This window comes from Platalea leucorodia, assembly GCF_965183815.1.
Source record: "Platalea leucorodia genome assembly, chromosome: 3".
Classification (NCBI taxonomy): domain Eukaryota; kingdom Metazoa; phylum Chordata; class Aves; order Pelecaniformes; family Threskiornithidae; genus Platalea; species Platalea leucorodia.
This window is the reverse complement of record NC_138825.1, coordinates 48,285,663-48,312,697: the sequence shown is the minus strand read 5'-3', so window position 1 is coordinate 48,312,697 and position 27,035 is coordinate 48,285,663. Positions and strand designations below refer to the sequence as shown.

General features: G+C 40.6%; 2 protein-coding genes across 5 annotated transcripts; both read right to left on the bottom strand.

Annotated features, from left to right (window-relative positions):
• Positions 1 to 837: 837 nt before the first annotated feature.
• PHF10 (PHD finger protein 10) lies at positions 838 to 19,961 on the bottom strand (the record flags this gene model as incomplete). Of its 4 annotated transcripts, none has more annotated exons than XM_082305325.1 (12): positions 838 to 952; positions 2,316 to 2,504; positions 2,789 to 2,897; positions 7,716 to 7,871; positions 10,319 to 10,472; positions 12,026 to 12,135; positions 13,311 to 13,460; positions 13,598 to 13,731; positions 15,117 to 15,200; positions 15,961 to 16,091; positions 16,654 to 16,760; positions 19,470 to 19,601. In XM_082305325.1, the coding sequence occupies 12 exons, from the start codon at positions 19,536 to 19,538 to the stop codon at positions 867 to 869; spliced, it is 1,479 nt and encodes a 492-aa protein (XP_082161451.1). In that variant the 3' UTR covers positions 838 to 866. The 4 variants fall into 4 exon arrangements, with proteins under 4 accessions (XP_082161451.1, XP_082161452.1, XP_082161453.1 ...); XM_082305326.1 differs by having other exon boundaries at positions 15,117 to 15,194; XM_082305327.1 differs by lacking the exon at positions 19,470 to 19,601 and adding an exon at positions 16,996 to 19,261.
• A 1,409-nt stretch (positions 19,962 to 21,370) lies between these two features.
• Positions 21,371 to 27,022, bottom strand: DYNLT2 (dynein light chain Tctex-type 2; the record flags this gene model as incomplete). The annotated part of the gene is made up of 3 exons (XM_082305336.1): positions 26,841 to 27,022; positions 22,828 to 22,986; positions 21,371 to 21,481 (listed from the first exon to the last, which is right to left on the bottom strand). Exons 1-3 carry the CDS (start codon positions 26,928 to 26,930, stop codon positions 21,371 to 21,373), a joined length of 360 nt encoding a protein of 119 aa, XP_082161462.1. The 5' UTR covers positions 26,931 to 27,022.
• Positions 27,023 to 27,035: the final 13 nt, after the last annotated feature.

Genomic DNA, 27,035 nt, shown 5'->3' with positions numbered 1-27,035 from the left:
GGGTGAAGGAAGGAAAAACCGATCAGTCCCCTAAGGGGACAGATGATCTGTATTTTGACTGCTTGTGCTCTACATCAAGCCAGCTGTCTGTCAAGCAGAGGTCTGTCCAGTCACTCATCACCTCTGCACATCCATGACCTGAATCGAGCCCATGTTACGTCTTCACTGTTACTGCAGGGAGAGGAAGCCTCTTCACCTGTTGTTACTTGTCAATACGACATTTTCACTCCTCCTTAAAAACAACGCAGCATACAGCATCTTGAACTTGAGAGGTGTTTTCTTACACCTCCCTTTATAGCTTTTTGTGATCGATTTTTTTTTTTTTTTTTTTAGTACATCTTCATGAATAAGTCATTAGCTTGCAAAGAAAATTTCTACTGAAAGGAATTTGCAGTACATTGTAAGAAGGTCAGGTCATGCCCACTCTTCCTTGAAAGTTAGTTTTTCCAGGAGTATTTTTTGCTTTGGTTGAGTCTTTCAAAATAACCAGTTGCTATGCAAATAGTGTATATTTAAATTGCTCTGTAATTTTCTTTTCACAGAGCTTACTGATGAGTGCACTGAAATAAACAAGTACGTTACTATAATTTTATACAAACGGTGCATGTACAATTTAAATTTCATTACTGAAAGCCTTCTCTTTTTAAGTGGGAATTTGGCTTGTCTATCTCTATCTAGACATCTGACAGGATATGATTAGTCACTTTTATCACAAAAAAATCATTATATAGCCAAAATTAAAAGTTTATTTGGTAAAAAGAAAAAAAAAAAAGTGGTATTGTTCCTTAGAGTGGTTGGTTAAATAGCACCAAAGTATCACTTTAATCTGTGCAGTTAAGTTTTGGACAGCAAGTTTTTTGGGTTTTTTAGCCCTCCTTGCTGTTTTTCCCCCTTCTTCCTCCTCTTCGGGGTACGGGAGGGTCTTTCTGACAACAATCACAAATCCAGCGACCTAAGAAAAGAAAGTTATCAATTATTGGGAAACTACCTTTGTTACTTACTCAGCTAGTTACACACCTTTCACCATTCTAATAGGTGCTCATCTATTTGCAGTACTTCCTTTAATGTAAACAACCAGTGCTTTGCTTTAAAATGTAAGCATCTTTTCTAAAAGGTATAGAAAGCAAACTATGTTTGAGTTTGCGAGTTATATTTTCACGCGCACGACCACAGTCCGAGGGCACGGGCAGTTACTCGGAGCAGAAAGGAATGGCAGCTGGGGAATGTTGCTCTGCTGCCACAGGTCTGGGGTCCCGTTCCCCACGCCGGTGTCGGTTATTTCAGCGCAGGCAGGCGGCACGGACTAAACCGCTGGCAGGGGTTCATCACCAGACCTTGTACTAAAACTCATTTACTGAGGGAACAATAAAGGGTTGAGCAAAGAGCAGAAGCATTTAACTGTTTATATTACAACAGCTGGAATCATAAAGGCTGCTTTGGTAATTTTATAGTTTTGTAGGCATATAATCTATTTTGTTTAAATTCTGTCCTTAGGTCAGCCTGAAACTTAAATTGGGCACAGAACCTGTACTGAAGCAACAGCTAGCGCCCGGGCTTCCCAAAATGGGAGCGTGCAGTATATTTAAAGTTCCGTAGTTACAGGGAACGCTGTCACTGCAGAACTTGCAGCCACTGAATACTTATTCATGAACCAACGCACCGTGGGTTTAGCATTACACGAAAAGCAACAGTACTACCAGTGATTTATCTGCCTGAAGCTTTCTTTACGCTGCCTTGAGTTGGCCAGGTGATACGAGTGACCAGGTAATTTAAAGGTACAGGCTGCCTGACATCTAGGTACTTCACTTCCAGCTTTGATGTTTAAGAAAAAAATGGGAAGGGAGGGGTTTAAAAAGGTGTTTACAAATACTAAATTGAGCGTACTTTTTAATTTAGAAACTGAAATAATAGCACAAACACTTTATTAATGTGAAAGCTATACTCCAGCAATATGCAGCAATACAGCCTCTTTACAGGTTTCTTTTATGAAGAGTGTTATTCTCAGTCTTCTGTGGGTATGGGAAAAAAACCACCTAATTCTGAGTGAGTCTGTTCGGATTCTGTTGTAAAAGCCAATTATATTTCCTATACAGGAATTGCCAGGTTAAATTGTGCACAACCAAATATACAGAAATAAAGCTTATTAAAAAAATTGGGTCCGACAGCGCGAGTGCTTTCCTACAGTATTGCTTACTCCTACCCTTCACGCTTGTTTTAAACTATTCTTTCAAAAGCAACGCGTACGTTAATTCTGACAGAGAAAGCCCAGGACTCGGAGGAGGTGGGAAGGGAACAATTAACTCTTACTTTATTACCTGAAGGGATAGCGTCAAGCCCCACACAAAAAGTGTGATAACCACGGTCACATACATCACAGAACATCATTTCTTCTTCGTGGTGCGGCTGCCCACATACAATGCACGTTTTACACTCCATACATTGCCAAGGGTAAGTCTTAATCATAGCAACAAGCTCCGGGGTCATGTCAAGGCAAGAAGGGTGGCCTAGATTAAAACCAATATTATCACTTTTATGTCTGAAATGAAATTTAAAATTAGTTAGACTGTTTGCTTTTACAGAAGCTGAAGCTTAGCTCACCTCCAGGCGAGATCCCCCAGTGCACTGAACGTGCCGGTACATGTAGCATTAAATAGAGATGGAGTCTTAACAAAGGACAGAAAAGGCGACCGAACTGTTGGTACACAGGTGCAGTACACGAAACATTTCCACGATAAGATCTGTCAAACAAACTCCCTTAGGAGTCCACTTAGTGTATGCGGATACTTACCACTGTTGTCACACTGGGAGCAATGTATAAGAGCTTCAGCTTTTCCTTTCTTGTTGGACTCCTTACCCTTCAGACAAATTCCACATATAGCATTTGGAATGACCTTTGGCTGGAAGGGTAGAAGAGGGCTATAAATTCATCCCAGAAGAATTTACAGGTTTAAAAGGAAATGTCATATAACTCCTTAACTCTTAAAATTAATGAACTACCTGTTATGATGTGTGAACCTTAAAACATACGACAATAACTGACAAGCAGCCACACTGAAAGAAGTCGTAGATTAACTACATAAAATTCTGCATTTGCCACACATAGTGAGTTATATGTAAATCAAATTGGAGCAAAAGCACGTACTTGCTTCTTCCTATGAATTCATCAGCTAACACTCCCCTCGATGTCAATTAAACGTGACACAGCATTAAAAATTTTACTTTTATACCAATATAGAATACTTCTTTATGAATCTCCATGCAGATTTCCTGTTTATGGAAGAAATTAAATACAATTTTCCATTTGCACGACCCCTAAATATAGAAAAGTAATTACAAAAGAACTAAACTTGATTTTTATATCTTTAGTTTCAAAACATCTGGTTAGCTATGCTGTACGTGGCTATCTGCTTTACCATTCATTCTTGTATGCAGTCATAATCGCTGTAAGAAATACACACCCTCGCACTGAACTACAGTTTTACATTCATCATCTTTCTACGTGATCATCCGGAGTGTATTTGGGTCCATGAGATCCATTTAAAAGGTAAAAGAGAAACAGCAGGCTGTTACAATGAGTAACATCTGCGGACGCATTCTGTGTCCCAGCCCAAGGGTTTTCTCCCGATGAGAACCGAGGAAGAAGTAAGGCATTATCAATTTCAGAAACACTTCAGTAGTTCTGTTGTTGAGCTTTGACCTCTGCATAATGAAATTAGTGAGAAATGCGGTTTAAAATTAATATAGTACTCACTGATGTTAGATCGACTAGTGCCAGGGTTTAAAAAAAAAAAATAATGTTGCTGCAAAGACGCAGCTAGCAGAGGGAGTTCAAGGCATATCCTGTTTTCAGCGGAACTGAATGGCTTGCCAGTGAGTAAGAAAAGTCCCAGTCAACTACCAGCCACATGGGGAGAAGAATGAAGTTCAATTTTAAAATAAATAAAAGTGAAAACAGAACTATATGTGTGTGTGTGTATATATATGTATATGTATATATACACACACACACACACACATATAAAAAAATTACCGAGATCTTTTGCAACACAACTTAGATCTCTAAGTGTGCCTATTTCCCCAGCTAGTTTTTTCTAGCACCTAGCAAGATAATTAATATCTTGACTCATTTTTAAGTAGTCAGGACGCATTGCTTTAAGTTTTCTGAAGTTTTCAATCTGCTTTTGAAGTTAAAACATGGCTACAGTCTGCTTCAAATTGTCTGGTCTGAAGAGTTTTATTTAAGAAAACAAAACACCATACCAGATGCTTGTAGGTAACTTCCTTCAAAAGATGACAGAGGCATTTATACAGACTTTTTTTTGCTTATTTATTTTAAAAAAGCAGTCAACCTGTTTTATACATAAATATAATAAAACAATAAAAGAAGTCTAACATTCACAAACGTCTCTACAAAACAATAAATATAATGGAAGCAAAACCACACATAAACTCTTTTACTGTTAACTACTCTATGTGTCCTACATGTATACCTTTATACCCTGCTCCTCCCAACAAAAGTGGCACATGCTTAAACCTCGTCAGTGTTGCAGCATCTACCCTTCCGTTGTTTAGGCTACATTCTAATTTTCTTTATTGTGTTTTTATCTATTTCTACGTAAACCAAGCCTTTCTAGAATAGCAAGTGCACTTTTCTAATCAGACTTCTAGTTTGTTACGGATTTGTGGCTTACTGCCCTTAATGTACAGCAGCACACTCCCTTGTACTCCAGCAAAGCTAAAGCAAGCTGCTTTTCGGTCACTGTACCTGCGTTAGGGTATGTGCAGTTAACACTCTGATACACATAGTTCTAAAGTTAGACACTGCTATAGATGCATTTATTAACAATGCTTCCATCTATTCTTACTTCACTAAATTGTGTTCATTAGAAATCGTGCGTGTTGGGGGGGGTGAGAATCACAGCCTATTATTAATAAAGTTCCAAGAGTATGGAAGTATTTTTACAAAAATTTAAAAAAAAAAAATGCAAGACTATTCACATTTCAAATCAGTTCAAGTTCTACCACCATAAATGGCTTTTAGAAATGCTATGAAAAAAAGTCTATCAAATCCAAACGGGAAATCACAATATCCCATCTGCTTAGAGTAAATTTTGCTTTCTACGTCCTCATCTTACTGGGATGAGGAAGGGAGAGAAAATGAATGCAGGGTCAAAACGATGACTGCCTGCTCTGTAAGTTCTCACTTCCACGCTGCTGTGCTGCAGCTCTCAAAGCAGGCATTCTAACTATACCATTTTTATAAGGTCCTATTCTGAATGCACAGTGTTCCATTTTCATATACAGTGACCTGAAACAGAAGTGTTTTAAAATATAGTTTCTCAATACATTTCAGTTTTATGTGCAAAAAATCTCCTGTACTTTTAACAGTACCCTGTGTGTGCAATTGTAGTAGCCAGTCCTGCAGCAACAAAGACTTACTACTTGTAACATGACAAAATGTAAAACACATGCTAACTGTTCTTTGTTAAAGAACTGACAATAAAAATGGCTCCATATAAAACACACTATTTCTTTTACTTAAAAATAACTCAGTGGAAATGTGTGAATCCTGTAATACTCATAATGTGGCTATAACTATACATTTGCATGTTGATGCCGTAGCAATTATCCTTCAATTTTAACTACACGTAACCAAAAGATTACTGTCCTACAAAAATAGTCAAATATTAGAGAACGATACAGAACAAAAGTATTACAAAGATTTAGAATTCACAGGGACAACATTTTAAATCACTTAAGCCTTCAGCTCAAAGTGCCTTAACATTTAGGCACATATGGTATATCGTTATCTGGTGTCTTTATAGACTAACAAACAAGAATCTTTCTGTCTTACCAGTTAAAACAGCTCATGTAATTGGGTTTACTGAAAGCATTTAAACGTTCCCACAAACAGGAAAGCCAATCCTCTCACCCTCACAACACAACATCACCACCTTTGACTTATCAACAGCCTGATGGCCGATGCAGGCAGGGTACGCTGACATCGCAAAGATGTGGCACTGTGAGTTTACAGTAAGACCTTGTTACTAACACAATCGGTGATTTTCAAACCATTAAGTAATTGCTACGGGAATCCATTTTCAAAATGCAATGCTGTAGACTACCACTATTCTTCCACAACTAGAAGTGCAGAACTTTGCAAAAAAGTTCTGCTCCATCAGTCCTCCCTCTATGCATTCACAAGGCCATTAAATAGATTGGACTAATTAAACACTCAGGCGTCGCACAGCAAAGTGAAACTTCTGTAAACCAGCTGCACACAATCTCTAATGTCAAGTTAAACAAAGCTAAAAAAAATTTCAAGCTCCATCTTTGGATTTCATGTTCATGGGAATACTGGTATGCATTCTGTGTCTACAACAATTTGCAAAGTTACATATAAAAAAATATACATATGGTACCACAGTCTAAATCTCCAGTTTGCATATTTCTTAGTAAGTTCCTGAAAAGAGAAAACACAGCTGGAGCTTGCTATCTGTTACGAACCTGTACAGATACTGTATGTAGAGAAAATTTATCAAAGCTGTCCAATTCTTGCTGGAAATTAGCTTCTTCACATAAGTTATAGTTTATTTACTGCTAACTTGGTAAATACAGAGAGTAAATATTTACGAATATAAAATGCAAGCCATCAACAGCTCACCTTTGCTGAGACAGTTTCTCAGTATGTACGATCTTGTCACTGACAACAACGTTCCTTTTTCCATAACCTCTCTTAACGAGCATTCCTGATTGCTAAATACTAAACCCCATCTTAATGTAGTGTTTTCCCTCTTTATGGGTCTATTCCTGCTCCCACATAAGTCAACGGAAAATTCTCATTCCTTTCAGTGGAACAGGACTAGGCAATAATGTGCTTTAAAAGTGTTACATTATACTCAGATCCTCTCTTAGTATGCAGAATACTAACACATAAATAATGCATGTCAATTCCCATTTCTTCTGAAAAGTATTTTTATCTTAATCTCATTTTCTTCTCAGTTTTTGAAATTATTATACAGTAATACTGATGATTTGGGTCTTAGGTTTGGCAATCACTGCTTGCCAGCTGAAATGTCTTAACATTCTCACCAAGTTTTTAGCTTGGATAAAAGCATATTGCCCATAAACGTTTCTACATGGTATGAACTACATAAAAAGCTATTTTCCATATACTGTTAAAGTGGTTACATAGTGTTGCCTATACAACTGTAGTAAGCTTCTTGCCTTCCATCCTATACGTCGTAACATCTCAGGATGAAAGACTATTTAAAATGAACGTCATAACAATATGTTCAGCCACGTAGCTGCACTTTACAGCGCTGATCTCTTGTTATGCTGCCATACTAAACAGTAGAAAAAAAATAATGGATACTGAATGCTAGTTTTGAACTGGCAAGTAATTCTGACTGCTATGTTAAGGCAGACAGAAAGATGCAGAGTTCCAACGTTAACTCCACAACGGATTTTTCTGACGTTACTGCCTGGGAATCTGAGAAGTTAACAGAAACAGAGGCCACTGTATAGCTAGGATAAAGGAAAGCCCCACATGAAATAAAAGCAAAAAGGAAGTAAGGAAGCAAACAGATGGAGCACACAACAGGAGAGCAGCTAGTGAAGTACAGCAAGCAGAAGTTCCATATTATTGAAAAAAACAAATATTTCAGGGAGAGGCTGGTCAGTAAAGAATTCAGTCAGGGGCTTTTTTCTTCTACCTTGTACCCAGGAACTGATTTGGATAATACAGAACGTTTGGAACCATCTTTTCTTGGAGTAGCACTTTTGTCTCTTGCTTTTTGTCTTCCCTGAAAAGAATCCTCCTGGTTGTCTGTGGCGCAATCACCTTCAGATACATTGCCAGACGAATTGTCCTATAATAAAAATACCATAGCTATATTTTTTATTTTTTGGATAGACAGACAAGTCTTTCCTATGCCCCTTAGAGCCAACTAAGGTAAGAGAAGGATACATCTTTCCTTCTGCAAAAGCATGGGGTACATCACAATCTAGAACACTTTTGCTCATAACCTTCATTATCCATTATTTCTCATGCAAAGAGACTGGCATCAGGAATAGCAGTCATGTTTTCCAGTTGGTTTTGATACCAGAGTGGGGAGCGCAACAGTGTAATTCTTTGAACCATTTTCCTTTAAAAGTCAGCAAGAAATCCACTATACACAAGATGTTGTTTATAAAGTAAAGGGCCAGCAAAAAATTAAAAGTGCCCTTGCCATGCATTTGAAGTGTACTACCAAATAGTGTTGCCTTGAATTAAACATGTGAAGGTTTTTTTCTGCCACCCTCATCTACTATTTTCACCAGGAGCAATCTAAATATTTCATTTGGATTGCAGCAGAAGAATGCCATCAAAGGCAAAACACATTTCAATATTTAATACAGAACTAAACAACAGAATTTATGCTGCGGTTAAAGCATTTTTTTTGAGGAATGAGGAGGCAAGAAAGAGGGGAAGAGGTTCAAAGAGGGTGAGAGATCAAACTAAGCATAATTAAGAGCAGCAGCACAAGATTTTTCTCAGAAAAGTGTTAATAACAGCCTCCAAAAAGCTCCAGAAGAAAGCAATGTGATTAATCACATTTATTACAACAAAAACCAAAAGGCCGAATAACAGTGGTGCCCTACAGTAAAAGGCACTCTGTACAAACGTAACAGTAATCACCCTGTGCCCCAGAGCCTAAAATCAAAACAGACAAAAGAGACACAGTGCAAAGGGAGGAGTATAACACAAAAGCAAAGCAAACTATGTGGCAACAAGAAATGGTACGTTTCACCCTTATTTAGGGGAAGGGTTATTTAGGACAGGCCCATTAAAACACTACAGAAGAGAAAAATTGGTACCTGACTCCAACAATGGGGAGGAGAAAAAGGAAAAAGCATAAAGCATAGTGCAGGACTCACCAGGGAGATCTGATGAATGGCAGGCAGCCCAAAACTCAGGAAGAGGCCAGACAAACGCCCACCTTTGTGTTCAACGGGTATTTTTCCCCAACAATATGCCCCAATGACTAGCAAAGAACCCCTGCTCCCATAGCCAAACCCACTTCACAGGAATCTCACTTTAAATTTTCCCTACACTTTTCCAACACAAGGACATTTTCACTTCTGCATTCTGTCACCAAAAAGACTTCCAAAATTCTGTGAAAAATGAAAGGATAGTCTGCTCAGTCCAGTTACTTTTCTTTACCATTAAGGGGAATGGAAGTCAGTGGAAAAGGGAACTGGGAAGAAATGGCTAAAGACCAACTGTAAAAAAGCTGGAGTGTGATTAAACCAAAATTTTGAGTAGACATTTAGCACGCTAAGTTTATACGATTTCTTTTTCTCCAAAAAATGCAAGCAGAAAGGGTATATTAACAGCTGTCTCTCCCTGGTTAGCCTACAAGCTGACCCCTTCCTTTCTTCTTCAGTTCTGAGTAGCTTATGAATATTTAAACAAAATAAATATTTATATGGCAAAATTTAGCATTATATATACCCACCATCTAACATGTTCATCAATTGAACTAGAAACTCTTAAATGCACCTGTGATTTTACATGCTATTTCTCTTAAAATTAGGGTTAAACTTCTGTAACATGGTTGTCACCCAACACACTAACTAAACCAGTATACCAATGGTTCAGTTGTACTCAGACAGCTCATCTGAAGCTCAGCTGCTCTTGAACACTTAAAACACTATCAAGGTAGGTATGTGAAAGTTTCCCTTAACTTCCAGTAACAGTTATGTGTTTGCATAAACAGAGAGACGTAAACATCTTTTTAAAGATGTACTGTAAAGCAAAAAAAACCCAGTGCTTTTTACCTTCTCTTTAAATTGGAATAAAGTAACTGTTTCTGTATTGAGCACTTCCTGCTTCTACATCACAAGAAAAAGTTATCAGGCTATCAATACCTTTGCTTTAGTGACAGATTCTGTGGGACTTAAATAGCAAAATATGCTGTGACCTGAACTAGCTACAGCATTCGTTCCCCTCAGAAATGCTAGCAACTCCCCCTTCGGGAAAAGGGCATAATGAAGAGCTGCGGTTGGGAAGATTCTTCAAGATTTCTTTAAAAAGAAGGAATAAAGGGCTTGAAATTCCAAATATTTGTTTGATTTATTTTAAAAATTGATCAAAATGGAAAGCTGGAGAGTAATGTTATAAAATAAAGAGAAGTACTAAGAAAGGGAGTACACTTCTAGTTTATGATTCTCCTCCATTTTGCAAATGTTAAAGATTCTACTAGGAAACTACTGAAACTAACAAAAGTGAAGGAAAAGGATTTTTTTGTTGAAGAATACTTTCAATTTGTCTCACCGAATTGCCTTTGGGTTTCCGTTTTTCATCACCTCGCCCTTCCTCTGCATCATCTGAATCTCCATCACTGTCCAACGCAGGCAGCTCTGGATCCAAAGGAGGTTCATAAAGAGCTGTGTTTAATGGCAAGTAACGAAGTTCATCTGGAGAGTATCTAAAGTTAAAAAAATAAAGAAATTCATTAAATCAATTCATGTGTACTTTACGCATAAATATTAAGTCACACAGCATACAAGGACTTCAATGAGAAAGAGTAAGAAAAACTCCCTGTTTTCAGGAAGGCACATAAAAACATGCAGTTCTGAAAACACAGAGAACATACTAATTTCTCCTCCCAAGTGTGATACCATCTAGTACTTGTCTTCTTTGTATAGCAGATATTCGTGGAACACAGGAGGAGTATTATTTGCAATGTTCTAGACCTACTTAGTCACAAGAGGCCACGAACCCCTAAAAATTTTTAAGCAATCCACATTACCATGCCCAACAGACTATACACTTTGTTTATAAACGTACAGTGCCCATGCAGCACATGCACAACAATTCTAACCCAGGGCACACGAACAGCTAGGGTCCAAAGCAAAGTAAAGAATATGGCTATATGTCTGAGTTGCTTGATTATTGAAGGAGAACAAAAATGCATATAAAAATATAATTTCAGAAGATTGTGAAGATCTAATCACATTGCCTATAGCCAGATACAGCTTAACGTGTGTAATCCACCCCCTTTTTTTTTTTCACCTTAAACACTAAGAAAAAAGTGAATGTCCTGTTACTATTAAGGATAAGCATTGTAAGGAGTAGGATATTATTTTGATGCATATTTTGAAAGGCTGTGTCCGTCATTAAGAAGGATAAGCAGTTTCACTTGCAGCTTATAAGTGCAAAATAAACAAGATATCTAGTATTTTTAATTCCATTAATTTAATAAAATTGAAATCCTTCAAGAACGTCCTGTAACATGCAGATTTGAGGCGGGCTGTATGCACACACACTGGAACGAGCAAGGCATATGCAGATAAAGAGCTTCTCTAAAGAAAACCATGCACGTACAGGATGAGTACCACCTCTGTTGTACCGATGGTAAGACTTAGACAACAATTTTCAAATCAGTATGTATTTGTCAAATGGGAGCATGCCACTAGTAAAGTCTTAAATTTGTGTAGACAGTTAAGTACACATTTTTCATGAAATATAAATATCCAACGAGCGATACCTTTCTCTCTCACTTACAAATCCAACATTAAACTTAGCCCACAAGACCCACCAATTTGTTTTTTAAATTAAAAACTTGCTAAAATTTAAGAAAGAACAGTAAGACTGTCACACGGAAAACATGTGATCACAAGCCAGCATTACAACATTCTGATATAGCAACATTAATCTTAGCACACATGCAGAGGCAGATGGTAAGTAAACACATGAGGGTGTCAGGAGTGAAATCAATGTCTCCTTTTACCACAGTAAATATCTGAGCAGGCCAAATCCCAGGCACTGCAATACATCAGTGGAGACAGTACTCTTCCAGCCAGTGCTGTTTTGTTGACAAAAGCTCTCGTGCTATGCATCTATTAGACTAGCAAGTGTCTCAAGCATAAAATTAATTCAAAACCTTACAGTAAACACACTAAAGCATTTTCCATCTGCGAGATGTAGAGCAAATAGATCAGTGCAACAGAACTGGAAGTTAGGACGCTTTTTAAATACCTTTTGTAGTACTCCTGGAACTGGCCGGGTATGAGAGCCACTGGATAAGGACTAACCTTTGTTCTCTCTGTAGGTAAGATTTTGTATTTTCCTTGAGGCACCTGGATAATCTGTATTGTTTAATACAAAACAATGACATTTGTGTTTCACATACAAACTTTTGAGCCTTTCTCACCGTCTACCCCCCCCAACATTTTTTAACTAGGCAATTTTAGTGAGTTGGAACAGCTACCTGAGCTCTCCCATGGGAAATCCAATTCATTGAAATGGTAAGAGATCCCACTCACAAAATAGTATTATGGATTAAGTCCGATCACTAAGTATCTAGTGAACTGAATGAATATTAGGTAAGACTACTTCTAACAGTGTTTTATGTAAAATAATTTAAAAATTAAAATCTAACAACTGAAATAGTAAACATTAACTTTTGTGACTGACATTTTTAGCATGAATTATCATTGTTGGTCCATAGTTGTAGAGGGTAGCAAGAACATGTCCATCTAATTCTGAAACCAGACTGTGCTATAAAAAAATCCCATTAATACCATCAATATATGGAAAGGAGAATCTTAGACAGAAGCCTTCTTTCCCTTAGAAAGATATAAAACTAGTTATCCACTGTCTTGTCTCTAACATGGGTAAACTTTCCATAATAGACTGCCATGTAATAATTTGCATAGAGAAAATTTTTGCCTTACTCTCTTTACACAAGCAGAACAGTCCTGCTTCAAAATGCCAGCTCATTTTTTTTTTTTTTAAACCAGGCACAGAAGCATGAAATATACCTAATACAAAAATAATGTAACACCTAACAAAAACAAGGGCATAACACTGACAGACAGCACTCTCTTAGAGGAGAAATACTTTACTTTTTTACTCTGTGTATTGTTCAGGCAAAATTTTGGAGGTGTTCCAAAAAAGAATTAGCCATTTATATGAACAGATACAATAGCAACAGAAGCTTCTTAGTAACCTACACATCCCTCTTAGTTTTATGCTACAACCAGCAGATTAAAGACATGACAACAAAGTAACACTGAAATCTTTAAAGCTTCCTGAGACAAATGTGTTCAAGTTAAAAGTTTTCACATTCAATATATTTGAGATTATTATTTTTAGCAGTATTGCCCATTTAACAGCAAAACTGTTTAAGTCCCTACATGACTGAAACAAGACGAATCAAAACCCTTGATAATAAAATAGTTAAAATGGTACCAAAACCAATTTCACTAAAACAAGCAAGGCGCTCCCGATTGACATTGGTAAGAAACTTAAATCTGCCTACATGTGTCTGTAAATCAAAATAGGCTCTTCTTTCTTCCATCCGCTCTCGGTTTAAATTGCTGTTGAATTCTGCAGCCTTCTTGGCAGCTTTTTTTATATATTCTGGAACTTTACTGGCTTCTACTTTCTGTGTGTTCTGCTGTTGCATTTGCTGGAATAAAAACAATTTTATTAATTCACATACATTTCACTATTAGTTTGTATGTTTGTATGTTTGTTGTAAGAAAACAGCCTTTTCTTATGCTCCACATGTTACAGATCTGGTTCACTTATATGCTAGTTACTTACTGAGTACTCTTTATAATGATCTGTTATTCGCTGACGTTCTTTCTCTTGCAGTATAACAGAATACTCAGCATGTTTGGCAGGGTATTCTTTAATCATAAGATCAATTACTTCATCACTACGCAAAGCTGTTAGACCTAAAATAGATAAAAGCAATAATGATGCTATCTGGCAAAACTAACTGTAGGTTATTTATACCCCACAATGATCAACTCAAGTTTTTGAGCGGCTGAAGACAACAACCTGCTGTGCACAACGCTTCTCTCTCAAGGAGGAGTGAACTTGTCCTCTTTAGCTTTCAAGGCTGATCAGGAGTTTGCTTCCACCCAAGGAGGCAAGGCTCGCTCTTTTCTTGCTCACAGCCACAGACCCCTTCACGTTGACTCAGCCACGTACTAAACTCCCCTGTGGGGCAGAACCTTTGTTCTAAGCGGGAACTCTTAGTTTCAGTTTCCAATATTGGCGAAGCGTTAGTTTCATTACCTTGCAGAACCTTAACTGAATTATGAGGTTTACATAATCTCTCCATACAAATCAAGGAAGAATTACTGCGAGGGCAATTCAGAGCAGCAAACTGCACACAGACTCCTGACTCCCAATTAAAGCATTTGAAGTTCAGAAGTCAGAATGCCTCAGTTTGCAGCTACAATGCAGAACTCCTCCTTTAAAGGTTTCAACACAACTAATCTCCAAACATTGACAACAGAATGTGGGTTGACTTATGTTACTACCACTGATTATAAATATAACCTTAAAAACCAGGAGTAGTTAACTCAGCACACATCTCTACTGGATATATGAGGCAGAATACAGCATTTTGCTTCTACTGATAAAAATTAGATACTGTTCTCTCCCGCATATTTAAGTTTAAAAAAAAAAAAAAAAATCAAGGGAGCTGGCAGGTGAGAAATAAAGGTGGTATACCAAAGACTGCTAGTATATAAATGGACATTACATTTGCACAAACCCACGATATACAGAAAAAAATGCGACAGGCATCATTTAATCTCTAACATGCTTCAAGTCACATGTATTAGCAGAGGAAGAAAAAGGTACTTCAAGCTCTTTCAATGTAAGCTGCATCAGTGACATCATTCCATTTCAAGTACATTGAAGTGCTTTAATACACAGCCTTCTAACTTCTAACATATAAGCTGAACCATATAAAGATACACTAATGCTTGCTGAGTTTCAACTAACTCAGCAAAACAAGACTGATGTACTCTTTAATTTGAAAAATTATGGTGTTCTCTTTTCTAGAAGGACAAAAATGTTGTAAAAGTTCATTTACATCATAGAAGGGATTTTGCTAAGTAGTTAGAACAGATTTATTTTTTCATAATAAATCTGGAATACTGATACCTCATGGCTAATTTACACAAATTAATAATAAACCAGTTTTCATTTCAGAATTTACGTTTTTCAGTTGAGAGTGATGCAATTCTCTACCAATCTGAATCACATTTTCAGAGTATCACATTTTTAATACTGTAACAAGGAACCTAACAATTTGTTTTCTTACCTAGGGTGCACTGAGTCTCTGTGATAACATTTAGTTCTCTGAGGTAGAGTTTCTCCTTGTGAGATAGATCTCGTCTTTCTAAATCTCCAAAGAAAACAAGAAACAGCAATAAAAATGTGCGTAGTTACTCAAATTTCCCCATAAACAGTGTCAAAGCTTTTTGACAATTTTATTTCCAGGCAGTGAGAATCTGTATTATACTACTATTCCTACGAACACAATAATTTTATAAATTAATTTTAAATTTAATATACACTGTAGGGACATGGTCAGTTTTTCTGAGTACCCTGCCTGTAGTTATAATTTACAGAAATACTGAAGAAACTTGACATATGAGCTCAGATGCAGAAAAGGCTATCAAGCACTGAATGTACATTCTTTTTTTCTTTTAATATGCCTTTTAAAAATAAATTCCATGACAGAAGAACCAGATTTGACAATTCTGAATAATGAAGGCTCATATTCTAGAACTTCTCCAATTCATTTTTTAAAATTCCTCCACAATGTAGAAATGTTGCCACATATATAGTAAGAAATCACCAACAAAATACTTAAAAATGAGGCCAGTTTTCAAAAGGTACTAGCTGATCTAACCCCAAATCAGACTTGTTTACAGATTTTCAGTGGCAATAGCAAAAAGTCTTAAATTACTTCGAAAATCATAGGATACATTTTCAATATGCCAGTAACAAAAAATAAAAAGCACAACATACATAATTCAGATCTGCTTTTGCCAGGGTCTTTTTTTAATCAGTTGGCTCATGCTATAGCCAAAGAGACACAGACTACATCCAAACTGTAGGAAGACCAAGATTTTTAGAAGGAAAACTTTAAAAATAAATACCTGGATATTTTCTTTTAAAGGAAGTCACACCCAAATATTCACTGACTTGCTCCTGAAGCATATAGTATTCTCCTGTTTCATCTGGTGGCCACTTGTATTCTATCAAGTTTTCAGCAGGAAAATAGCTGTATCTAAATATAAGAACAATGTTAGAACAAATCAAAAAATCCTTAAGAGGGATACTTACATTTCTAGAAATTCAATAATTCCTATTTATGTCAATGAACAACATCTATGAAATTGGACAAGCACTTTAGAACACTGCACCCTGCTAACCCATTTCAATGTCACTTTGTTACACCCCACTTGACAGATATTTCTCCACACCAGCATTCGTCAATATGCTGAAGGACAGAACGTGAAGAAAGGGATATCCATGATAGTGATAGGACAGCAGGAAAAGTAGGGACTACAGTGTCAAAATTCACTCAAAAAATATGTCATATTTTAAAAACATGTAAGCTGTGCTTCTGGATTATAAATTAGATGCAGCACATTTTATGTCATTTTAAAATAAAATGTCTTAAAATATGCTGAGAGAAAAAGACAGCTAGCTACTCCTAGGACATTGCCTCCATTCAGAAAATATATGAAAAATATACAAGCAAAGAAAGAAGAGCTAATACTTAAGCACAGTGAACAATACAGTAAGACTAGCAATAAAAAAGCAGGAACTGTAAAAAATAGCATTACCCAAGGTCCTGACTAGAAGTTTCACAGCTCCGAGAACTGTCCCCTGAGCCCATACGCCGTCTTTTGGATGGCTGGCTGCCGTCATTGGAATTTTCTTCTGTGTCATCCTGAAACAAAAATGAAGATAAATATTAAAAAAAGTAAGAGTATTCAGCAGATAATGTAAAACATCAAAAAACATTTCAAGGCAATCCACAGTTTAAATATACCTGAACTACTGAGCTAGTTAATAACACTCTTTACAAACAACTCATAGGACAGTTTACGTAGCAAATTATTCTTTGCTCTAAACTAGCTGCATGACACATAGTGGCACAGAAGGAGAATTGGGTAGTTTCTCACCTGTTGCATAGGTGGAGCACTGAATAGACAGAGCTGTGGCTCTGACCACCAAGTTCATTGTTCTTGATGTAAACTACCTATGGCATCAGCACAACCAGACAGCTGTAGGTCCATGAAACCTCCCTCACTGGTGACAGTCAGGGACAAGACTAATTCACTTAATCAGGCTAGCTCTCAAAAGCAACAGCAAGCGCAGAGCAAACACACCAAGCCCTTGCTGAGAGCTGATGCTTACAAAATCAAGGGAAATATGACCAAAAGCAACACAGGAGTTTATGGACATACAGTTAAAATAAAAGGAATGATACACAGTTTACAAAAAGGTATGATTACAGCAAGTAGCAAAGACTTGTCTTTTGTGGGGGAAAAAAAAAGAGAAAAACTGAAGTTGTATCGCAACAGATACAGAAGACAAATTTCATCTTCAAGAACAAAGTTATTACAAGGGAACACTTAGAAGTTAACTTACAGGTGTCACTATTCAGATCTCATAAGATCTATATAAAGAAAGGGAATAAAGGGTGAAGAAAAAAAATTTTAAAAACCTAAGAGTTCTGTAAAATCTGGCAGACCAATGATTCCACTGTCGTTCTTGTGCTTTTCACTGCTTTGTTGTCTAATAATGCTATACAGCTCCTACCTAGTGCTCATTGTCAACAACTCTCAAAGCGTTTAGTGATCACCCTTGCATGATTATTAATTGAGAAACAGAAGGTAGAAGTGTTCAAGCGAATCAGCTATTGCCACCCGTAGTACAGGCAAGAACAAGATAGCTCTTTCAGAGGAGTAGCATGAAAGAATCAGGTTTCATAACTTTTGTGAAAAGTTTAAGAAAGAAGAATTAACCTGTCAGAAATAAATGGATCAAGCCCACAATTATACTTATGTATTAAATAATGACAAGAACAGACATTAGCTAAGGTAGACCTAATAATTTTCATTCTAGTATGTTTTACATATCACATCACTTGGAATATCATTAAAAAAGATTCCAGCAAATGAGAATGCATTACTTTTATTATGTAACATTTCACAGTACTATAATCAAGACAGGCCACAGGGGAAAAAAAATATTTGTCTCCTGTATTTTTGGTTTATTTCATGTTTTTTACAATTTTTTTCTTTCTTGTGGAGTAGTAAGAATATCTTTCATGCAATTAGAACAAAAACTTAAAAGCAAAATTTAATGAAACTGTTCTTCCTTAATGCAGCTATACTTAAAGAATCAGCTAAGTAGCATCTCCACTAGTACTACTAATGACACTATTTCCTAGTATTGCCGAGAATACCCTGTATAAACTTAATTAGGCAAATCAACTAGCAGTCCCAAACGCAAACAATAACACACTAGAGTATCTTGTGACACAGCTATGTCTCATCAGCAGTTCTTCCTTACTTCCTACACAGAACATTAATGCACTCCAAACCTTTTCAACTACTAGACAAAAACATGAGCAGGGCCAAAGCCATGCTTTGCCATACCAAAGCTATCATGAGACTTCAAAACATTTTTAAAAGACAGATCTCAGCCTGACAGTTAAGAGGAAGTGCCTTGTATCAGTTTCTCCTTTTCCTTTGAAATTTTCTTTTATTAAATCCGGTATCATTAAAAAGTATGAGCTCCCATACCACAGGAGAGATGAAAGTCCTCTATTTCTATCTTTGCTTTCTTATTTGCTGAGAAGTTCAGCAAATTCAATCACACAGGCTCACAGACTAAAACACTCTACAAAATGAGACAGTTTGTTGGATAGGACTTTGCAGGAAAACTGAAAACATTTGCATTGCAATCTAAGACGCACTGTAGTTCAACCGCTGTTACTGCAGCAAACATAATAATTAAGGACAGCCTTGTGGCTTTCCCAAAAAAGCCCCTTCTTCCCTTGAAAACGCAAGTTTCTGTAAAACGCCTGTTAGTCCTTACGAAATAAGGTTACACTACGACTTCCTGGCACGTCTATCAATTATAAGCTCTACGCAACGATCCTTTATTATATAATCGGAAAGCCTGAATTACCAAGATGTCTTTCAAAAAGTAACTGCCAATCTGCACCCCGGCGTGGGTGCGGAAACGGCAGCAAGTACTTGGTGCCGCAAGCCCAAGCAGTGCCTGGGAAGAGCGGGTGCAACCCAGCAGGCCTAGGCAGAAGAGCCCGAGACTAGACCCAAACTTTGCTGGCTGCGACGCTGGCCGCTGCCGCGCCGCACCCGGGAAGGCGCCTAAGGACTTTTAGGAAGGAGGACGGCCCGGGGGCACCCGGCGGGGCCTCGCCCCCCGCCCCCCCCAGCCCCGGACCCTCACCCGAAGTTCGGCCCGGGGCGCGGGAGGCCGCCTGCCGCCGCCCGCCTCCCCTGGGAGGCCTGAGGCGAGCCCGGGGCGGAGAGGTCGCGACGCCCGCGCGGGGGGGCCGGGCGAGGCCTCCCGCCGAGGCGGCTGTTGCGCCGCCGCGCCGGGCCCGCAGCCCCGCTCTCACCTTCAAGGACTGGGCGCCGGGCGTGGCCGGGTCGCTGTCGCAGAGCCGCGGGGACAGGACGGCCGCCATGACCGCCGCGGGGGCCGCCGCCGGCTGGGCGAGGAGCAGCGCCGCCGCCGCGCGACCCGGCCTCGCGCCGCGCCCGGCTCCGCCCCCCCTCCCCCTGCGGGGGGTGGCAACGGCCCCTACCGGCCAGCTCGCGCACGAGCGCGGCGGCTCGCGCAGCTCCTGCTCCGCCCCCCTCCGGGCAGCCCGCGGCGACCCCGGCCCGCGCCGCCGGACCGGCACCCGCCCCGGCCCGCCGCCGCCGCCGCCAACGCCGCCGCCGCGCGGGCCCAATGCCGGGGCCCCGCCGCCGCCGCCGCCGCTGCCGCCGCCGCGCCCTCCTCCTCCTGCCGCCGCCGCTCGGGCGGCCGCGCGGCCCGGCCGCGAGCGCGGAGCCGAGCCGCCGCGGTAGCGCTTGGGCAGGAGCGCGGCGCGGAGGGGCAGCATCCCCCCGCGGTGCTGAGCGCCGAGCGCCGCCGCCGCCGAGCGGGGCGGGAGCTGGCACCCGGCAGGGCTGGGCTGCTCCGCCGCCAGGCTCCCGTCTCCGGGAACGTCAGCCGGGGACGAGCTACGTTTGTGAACCAGCAGCCCCCGCAGGAGGGGTGTACGGGGGGCGGGGGGCGCACTCGGCGGAGCCGGCAGGAGCGCGCTCGCAGCCGCCCCGCCGCTGCGCGGAGGCGCCGAGCCAGCTGCGCGCCGGGCGGCGCCGCGGGGGCCGTGTCCCGCTCCCGCCGCGGCGGCCGGGCGAGGGCGGAGCGTGGCCCTCCCCGCCACGAAAGACCCTCGTCCCGCCGGCGCCGGGGCGGCGCGCACGCCCGCTCGCAGCCGGGCGCCGGGGCCGCGCACGGCCCCCGCTCCGGCGAACAAAGCGCCGAGCCGCGCCCCGGCGGGAGCCGCAGCCGCTGCCCGCACCTCGGGCTCGGCCCGCAGGCGGCTCCAGGCACGCCCAGAGCCCAGCGGGCCGAGGGGCGCTGGGAAGCACCACCACCACCACCCCGTCTGCGTTCACACGCGTTTATTTTCAGCTCTTAACAATACAACTGACACGGAAAAGGCAGCAGCGCTCCACCTCCACGCACGGCAGGTCCAAAAGCACAAAAGCAGATGTCCACGCGCTTCACAGATCTGCCAGAGTCTTATTTTTCTAAACACAGTCGTCGCTGTCCTTGCCCATTACGGACCAGTGACCAGCAGCCTCGTTACTGACCCCATCGTCCTCCCACCCTGGCTGTCAGAAGCCACGAGACTGAAATGATCAAACTCGCCCGATTCAGGACGTACCAACTGCGTTCAGGCTGGTAGCTATTTAATGCGAGTTTAAGGCCCAGGGAAGCCAATGACTGAACTCACCCTTCATTCAAGGCAAACGATTGGAAATTTGTACTGGTTTCTAAGTGTGCAAAACACGGCTTCCCTCCCAGCCAGGTTTCCATGCAGACTGGCATTTTATCAAAGATACAACGAGAAAATACTGAACACCGCCTTTTCTTACAAAGAGCGTGCTGCTAAAAATACCGATACCTGCAATTTATTGTAAACATTCGTTAACAACTCTAGGCACGCAACAGACAAGCAACATTCAAAATTTTGCAAAGTTTGGACTTACACCAGCTGCTTCAACTTCCACAGTAGAGCAATACGACAGATGAAGCCCATATGTACTCAACCATACACATTTCGAAAGCATTTTTTTGGGTTTGGGGTTTTTTTAACAGAGAAAAATGAGCAAAATTACCTCAACTATATGTCAATTTCAATGTGCCAACAGCATTAGGACAAAAATTAGTACTAAAATAATGACATTTGGAAAATTTTCAAATACACCAGGTACAAAACCAGGTGTGGCTTTTAGAGTATTACTCATAATAACAAGCCATTACCAAAGCCAGTGCAATAAATGTTTCAGTTTCACATTTAGCTGAAACCCAAGTGTCTCTCTGAACATCCCAGACCCATCTGCTGGCAACCTAAAGGAAAGAAAAGAAAAAGCTATTTGTGAATCTGTAAACAGCACAGTTTTTATATTTTTTTAAAAAGAACACACAGCATTATATAATAGTGATATAACTGCATTATGAGAGTTACAAGTAGTGACAACAACTGCAAAATTACAGTGAAAATGAACAAGTCCTATTTGATGTTAAAATACATGTTCTTGCTTCACAGTAAAACTTCCACCCCAACAGATCCAAAAAAATCTCTACATCAAAAACTCGATTCTCTCTCATGTTCACTTGTTAGTACTTTAGTGTACGGTAACAGCACCCCTTCAAAAGCAACATGAATAGACATTAGTTTTGGGAACATATACAACTAAGAGGTCCTGTCCCCCACTCCTCCACCTCCAGCTTACTCCAGTCTACTTCTGACCACTTACTGGGCTCTCAGCTTTTTTGATAAAACTGTTTTCAAAGATAAAATGTGTTAATTGAGTGCTGAAATAAACATATTCCTCAGGAGAAAAAAGTTAACTCAGACCGTTTCAGTAATCCATTTTAACCTACAGCTCCTCAGTCAAAGTACAACTTCAGAGGCAGCGTACTGCAAGAGAGCACCAGAAAAGTAGGTAGATGCAGGCCCCTCACAGACCGCCTTCATGACTGAAGCTGACAGCCCTTCAAACATTGTTTCATGTAACCCACTAAAAACAGGTACAGTTTCATCAGGTTTTCAGAGCTGATGATGAACGCTCCTAAATAGAAGTGCTCTCTGACACTCGGCAAGACACCTGAAAGTGTTCTGAATGCCAATGGGAGCTTGCAATACATGTAAATTTAAATACAACCCAGGAAAGTCTAGAATACTTTTCTTTTGGGTGTGCCAGGTTCAGATCACTGTTTGGTCGTAGTCCCAGGAGCATGTCTGGTGGCAGCTCCAGTTGAAAGTTTCCACCCCTTTCCATGCCACCCGTTCCTTTCCATGTCACCCCACACTACAACTGCACAGCATTTTGCGCTGAATGTGACAAGCCAACTGGAGATCAAAGTGCGTCGGAAAACGAAATAGAAAACACTGCAGGCATGCAATTGTACTGGCAGAGCATGCTACGGAAATAAGTGGCTGACAGGTAAGAGCAGCATGGGCTGCTTACCACTGTCAGTGAACTCAAAAAGAAGACAGCTTTCACAGGGTTAGGTAGAATCACAGCAGTACCTTACATTGTCACCTGGCATACTACTCCCCATAAAGAACCCAAAGGCTTCAAGACCGCCTCAAACTAGTTAAGCTGCTGAATGTGGATGATCGCCTAGGAGATAACATACAGTTCTAAAAATTATTTTCAATTTGCAAAAGATACTATACGTTTACTCACATTTATTGCCTGACCTGCCTTTTCCACAATTAGTACTGATACCACGTACTTATAACGGTCGAAGTCCAATTCCTTCACAGCCTTTAATATTTCTTCTGAGACTGAAGCACACAAGGAGGGACTAGAAACTCCATCGTATTTGGCTTGTTGAAGTTTATTCTATCAAAAACAATTTTGAAAGGTCTTAGTTTTCATCCTGGTAGTCTTTTGCAAAAAAAAACTTTTACAGTCATTTCCATTACAAGAACATTAGAAGAACTAATGAGTAGGATAGTCAATAGAGGTGATGCTCTCAAACAGCACAGGCTGCACTATTTTTACTCTAAAATGTTTCATCAAAATGTTTTTTGAAAGTGACAAACACGTCCAGCCAATCTCCATTTAACAAACAGCAGTGTATTCTTCTCCATCCTTTGGGCTCAGTTCACTGGAAAATAGTGCTACAAATTCCTGGTCCAAATATCCAACACAGCAGAATTACAAGAGTTGGTTATAACTATTCAAGGTATCACTAACAGCTACATATTATCTCAACAGATTGTTCTCCTTCATTTTTGCTTGATTTTTTTATGTGGCAGTCAGACTGTCAGGGACGCCAAATATATTTTATGCAGGTCATGTGATATTAGTAGAACTAATTGAAGGAGTAGAATTCCACAAATTCAAGGTCAGAATCTTTGGATAACTGGATATTTTGCAGATTAGGGTACTTCGAACCGTGCTATAGCTCAATTTGATTTAGAAATGCATAACAGTTCAAGAAGCTTCAGCTCCATCTTAACATCACACGCTCAATGGTGACCTTGCAGAGGGCCGCCTGCACTTTGCAAAACAGAGCACATTCACGTTACATTTGTGCGCCAAAACTCAAAGTCTGCAAAGACTTATGCGTATGTTTAAGTTTATGCAACTTACACTGGTCCATTAACATAGTCTTTGCACAAGCTACTTTTGCAATAAAATTAGACAATTAATTTAAAAAAATATTATACCGTTAGTATCGCTTGAGCTTTGTCTCTTACTAAATAATCCCGAAATTTATTATGTGACTCCAGTCTGTAAGTATTAGCATATCTTATCTTTGACCTATTAGCTTTGAATGCCAATAGCTTTGCTTTCATTGAATCACTAATATACTCTTCTTCCGTTGGAGCCATACCTAAAGCTTGGTAATTTGATTGTGTCCTTTTTCCTTTTGTCTGTGCAAAACAATAAAAAAGTCCACATCACACGTCAATATTTTAACATTTAACAGTCTCTAAATAATAAACTATGGTGTACAGTTGAGAGGAAAAAAAACAATCAGTCTAGGAATATGTTACAAAAAAAAAGCAGAAAAGCTAGAAATCGGTATGTTCTTCTGACTGTTTTGACACTACTGCTTTGACTGAAAAAAAAAAACCAAAAAAAAACAAAAAAGAGAACAGTGGTTAACTTCTGCTCAATTTTAACTTCTTTTCCACCAAAATCCAAATGAAGTTTGCATTTAAACTCAGTCAGACACACCATACTACCACTCTGAATCCACTCCATTTTCCAAGTAGAAACACACAGATATTACCATATGTTTTCAAGATTGTTAACCACAACTTCAAGCTTTTCGTTCAAACAGCCTACACAAAACCCAACATATATGTTCATTTACTACATAATTTTGCTTGTCCTCATTCCTTGTGAAGCTACTAAACAAATGCCTCATGTATTCAAAACCGAATTTGCTCATTAATAAAAAAAGGAAAAAATATGCTTCAATTTGCAAGCTTTGTAATTTTGCTTAGAACTCAAAAACGGAGTAGTACTTCTTTTTATTTGTCATCAGAACTCTGAAAACCCTAGTTTTTTCCCCATCCAGCTTGTGTACTATCTTTCTCTTCAAAACACATAACAAAATTTGGCCCTCTATGAAAGCAAGCAACAAGTCTCATGATGCACACAAAAGATATCACCTGCTGTCCTCCATGGCTGGCTTAAAACAGAACTGTAAAATGAGAACAAAACAAGACAGAGACAGAAAAGCACATGGAACCAATGAGATCATAACAAAAGCTACAGACAGTGGTATTCCATACCAGCTACCCACTAACTAACCACTTTCAAGTTTTGCTGACTCTTCAGGCCCTTGCTCCACTTCCTGACTACACCTAGAACTTAGGTGAGAGAAAATCATCAATTCCTTCTCAGAAGAACAGAAAAGAGCAGGAAGGTGATATAAAACTACAGTGCAAAGCTTACACTAATAGAAAAAAAAAAAATCATAGAGTTATCCATAATATAAAAGTCCAGTGAGAATTATTTGAAATTACGCACTACTCGGGGGCTCACCAATCGCTCAGCCAGAGGAGTTTGAGAATATTGGAAGCCATGCAGTTTCTTCTTTATGAAATCACTTTCATGTTAGCCCTGTCAACACCGTGGACATCACCTACATCTCTCCTCTGGTTCCTTACTGTTAGATAATTCTGTTAAAAAACAGTGATGTTGACAGCCCTAGGGCAAACTCGCTGCAGGTATTTGTTGATGCCATGCCAACAATGCAAACTTTAAATAGTACTTACGCTACACTAAAAATGCAAGGAGCAAACCCATTTGCACCTAGGCTGTGCACTCTCATTATCTTCTAACTGAAACTCAGATGCATAAAGACTTTAGCCCCTACCTGCTCATCACAGGTCCCCTAACATGATAAAAAACACCTCAAGTCTACCATCTGAGCTGCTCAAATGAGCATCCCAATCCATGTCAGTGGAAATGAACCTGTGAAAAAGGTCACAATCCAAACAACAATTCTTTGCTAACAGCGTTCAGCATGAGTCACATCATCTTCAGCCTGTACCATTACAGACGGAAGAAAATTCATGTTTATAGCACACAACTGCTAACAATGCTGTTACTTACAAGTTTAACTGCTATGACTAGTGACAGAAGTTTTCAAAAGTATTTCTTCATGTGCAAGAAGTCATTTACTAACGAGGAAACCAAAAACCTTATTGATATCGCTACACAAATGGTTAATAAATAAACCTGCTTTTGTATTTCACAATACAGTGATTGCAGGTTTTAGCACAATGTTGCAATTACATTTCTATACAGTATTTGCATCCTTTGTGAAAGAATCTCTCAAAAATTCAAGAACTATCTTTGCATTTGACTATACAAAAGCCTGCTCTTACATTACTGGACTCTACTACATTGGCTTAGCCTTGGACATATGGAAGTAAGTATGCCAAGAGAAGCATATATAGCCTTTAGTTATTTGAAATAGCCTTTTGCTATTTGAAAGAAATGCTGTTTGTTAATAAGTCTGTTTTAACAAACAACAGTTGCTTTAAAGAAACAGTTCTTGTTTATTTCTTCAAAAGATAGCACGCCTCCTAACTTAGAGGACTTACAGTAGCACCTCAAGTTGAAAAGACTGCACCACCAAAGGGAGGACCACCCTTGCCTTCTTTTTTCCTTCACAAGACGTTAACAACTTTGCTTCCCAAAGGCAAAGGTGGCATACCAGCTGCAAGGTGGATGTGAACATGACATCCCCCCATGCAGAAAGGGGACGAGCTATCCCAAAAGGGATGTACAACAGATGGGAAAAGCATTTCCAACACAGGTTTTCACAAGATCACACTCACCTTTTAATCACGCACCAAGCCCCACGTTCTTCCACGCACTGCACCGTCCTTCCTAAGGGCCCAAGCCCCATCCCTCCCTCCTTCCCTCGCCAGCTCCACTCCCGGGCCGGCGCCCCCACCTCAGGCGAGGGCCACGGCGGAGCGGGAGGCCGCAGCCACCGCCGCCGCCTCAGCCCGCGCTAGGGCCACGTGACGGGCGCGGCCGTTGTGGCCGTTACCGCCGTCCTCACACCCGCTCCCTTCCCACGCAGCCGGCGTGCCCGGCGCCGCCGGCACAGGCCTCCAGCAGCTAAACCCCCCGGGGCTGCCGTGCCGTGCCGTGCCGTGCCGTGCCGCGCCGCGCCGCGCCGCCCCTTCGCCCCCGCCCCCGCCCAGGCGGCCGCTCACGCTGTCTTTATCCAACAGGCCCTGGCGCCGCTTTCCTCCCTCCGGGGTGGCGGGGCCGGCCAGCTTCGGCATCTTGGAGCGCTTCTCCATGGCTTGCGGCTCTCAGCGCCGCTTTCCCCGAGGGGAGGCAGGCGGGCGCAGCCCCCTCTCCTCCCCTCCTGCCCCCGCCGACAGGCCGCGGGGAGCCGCCGCCTT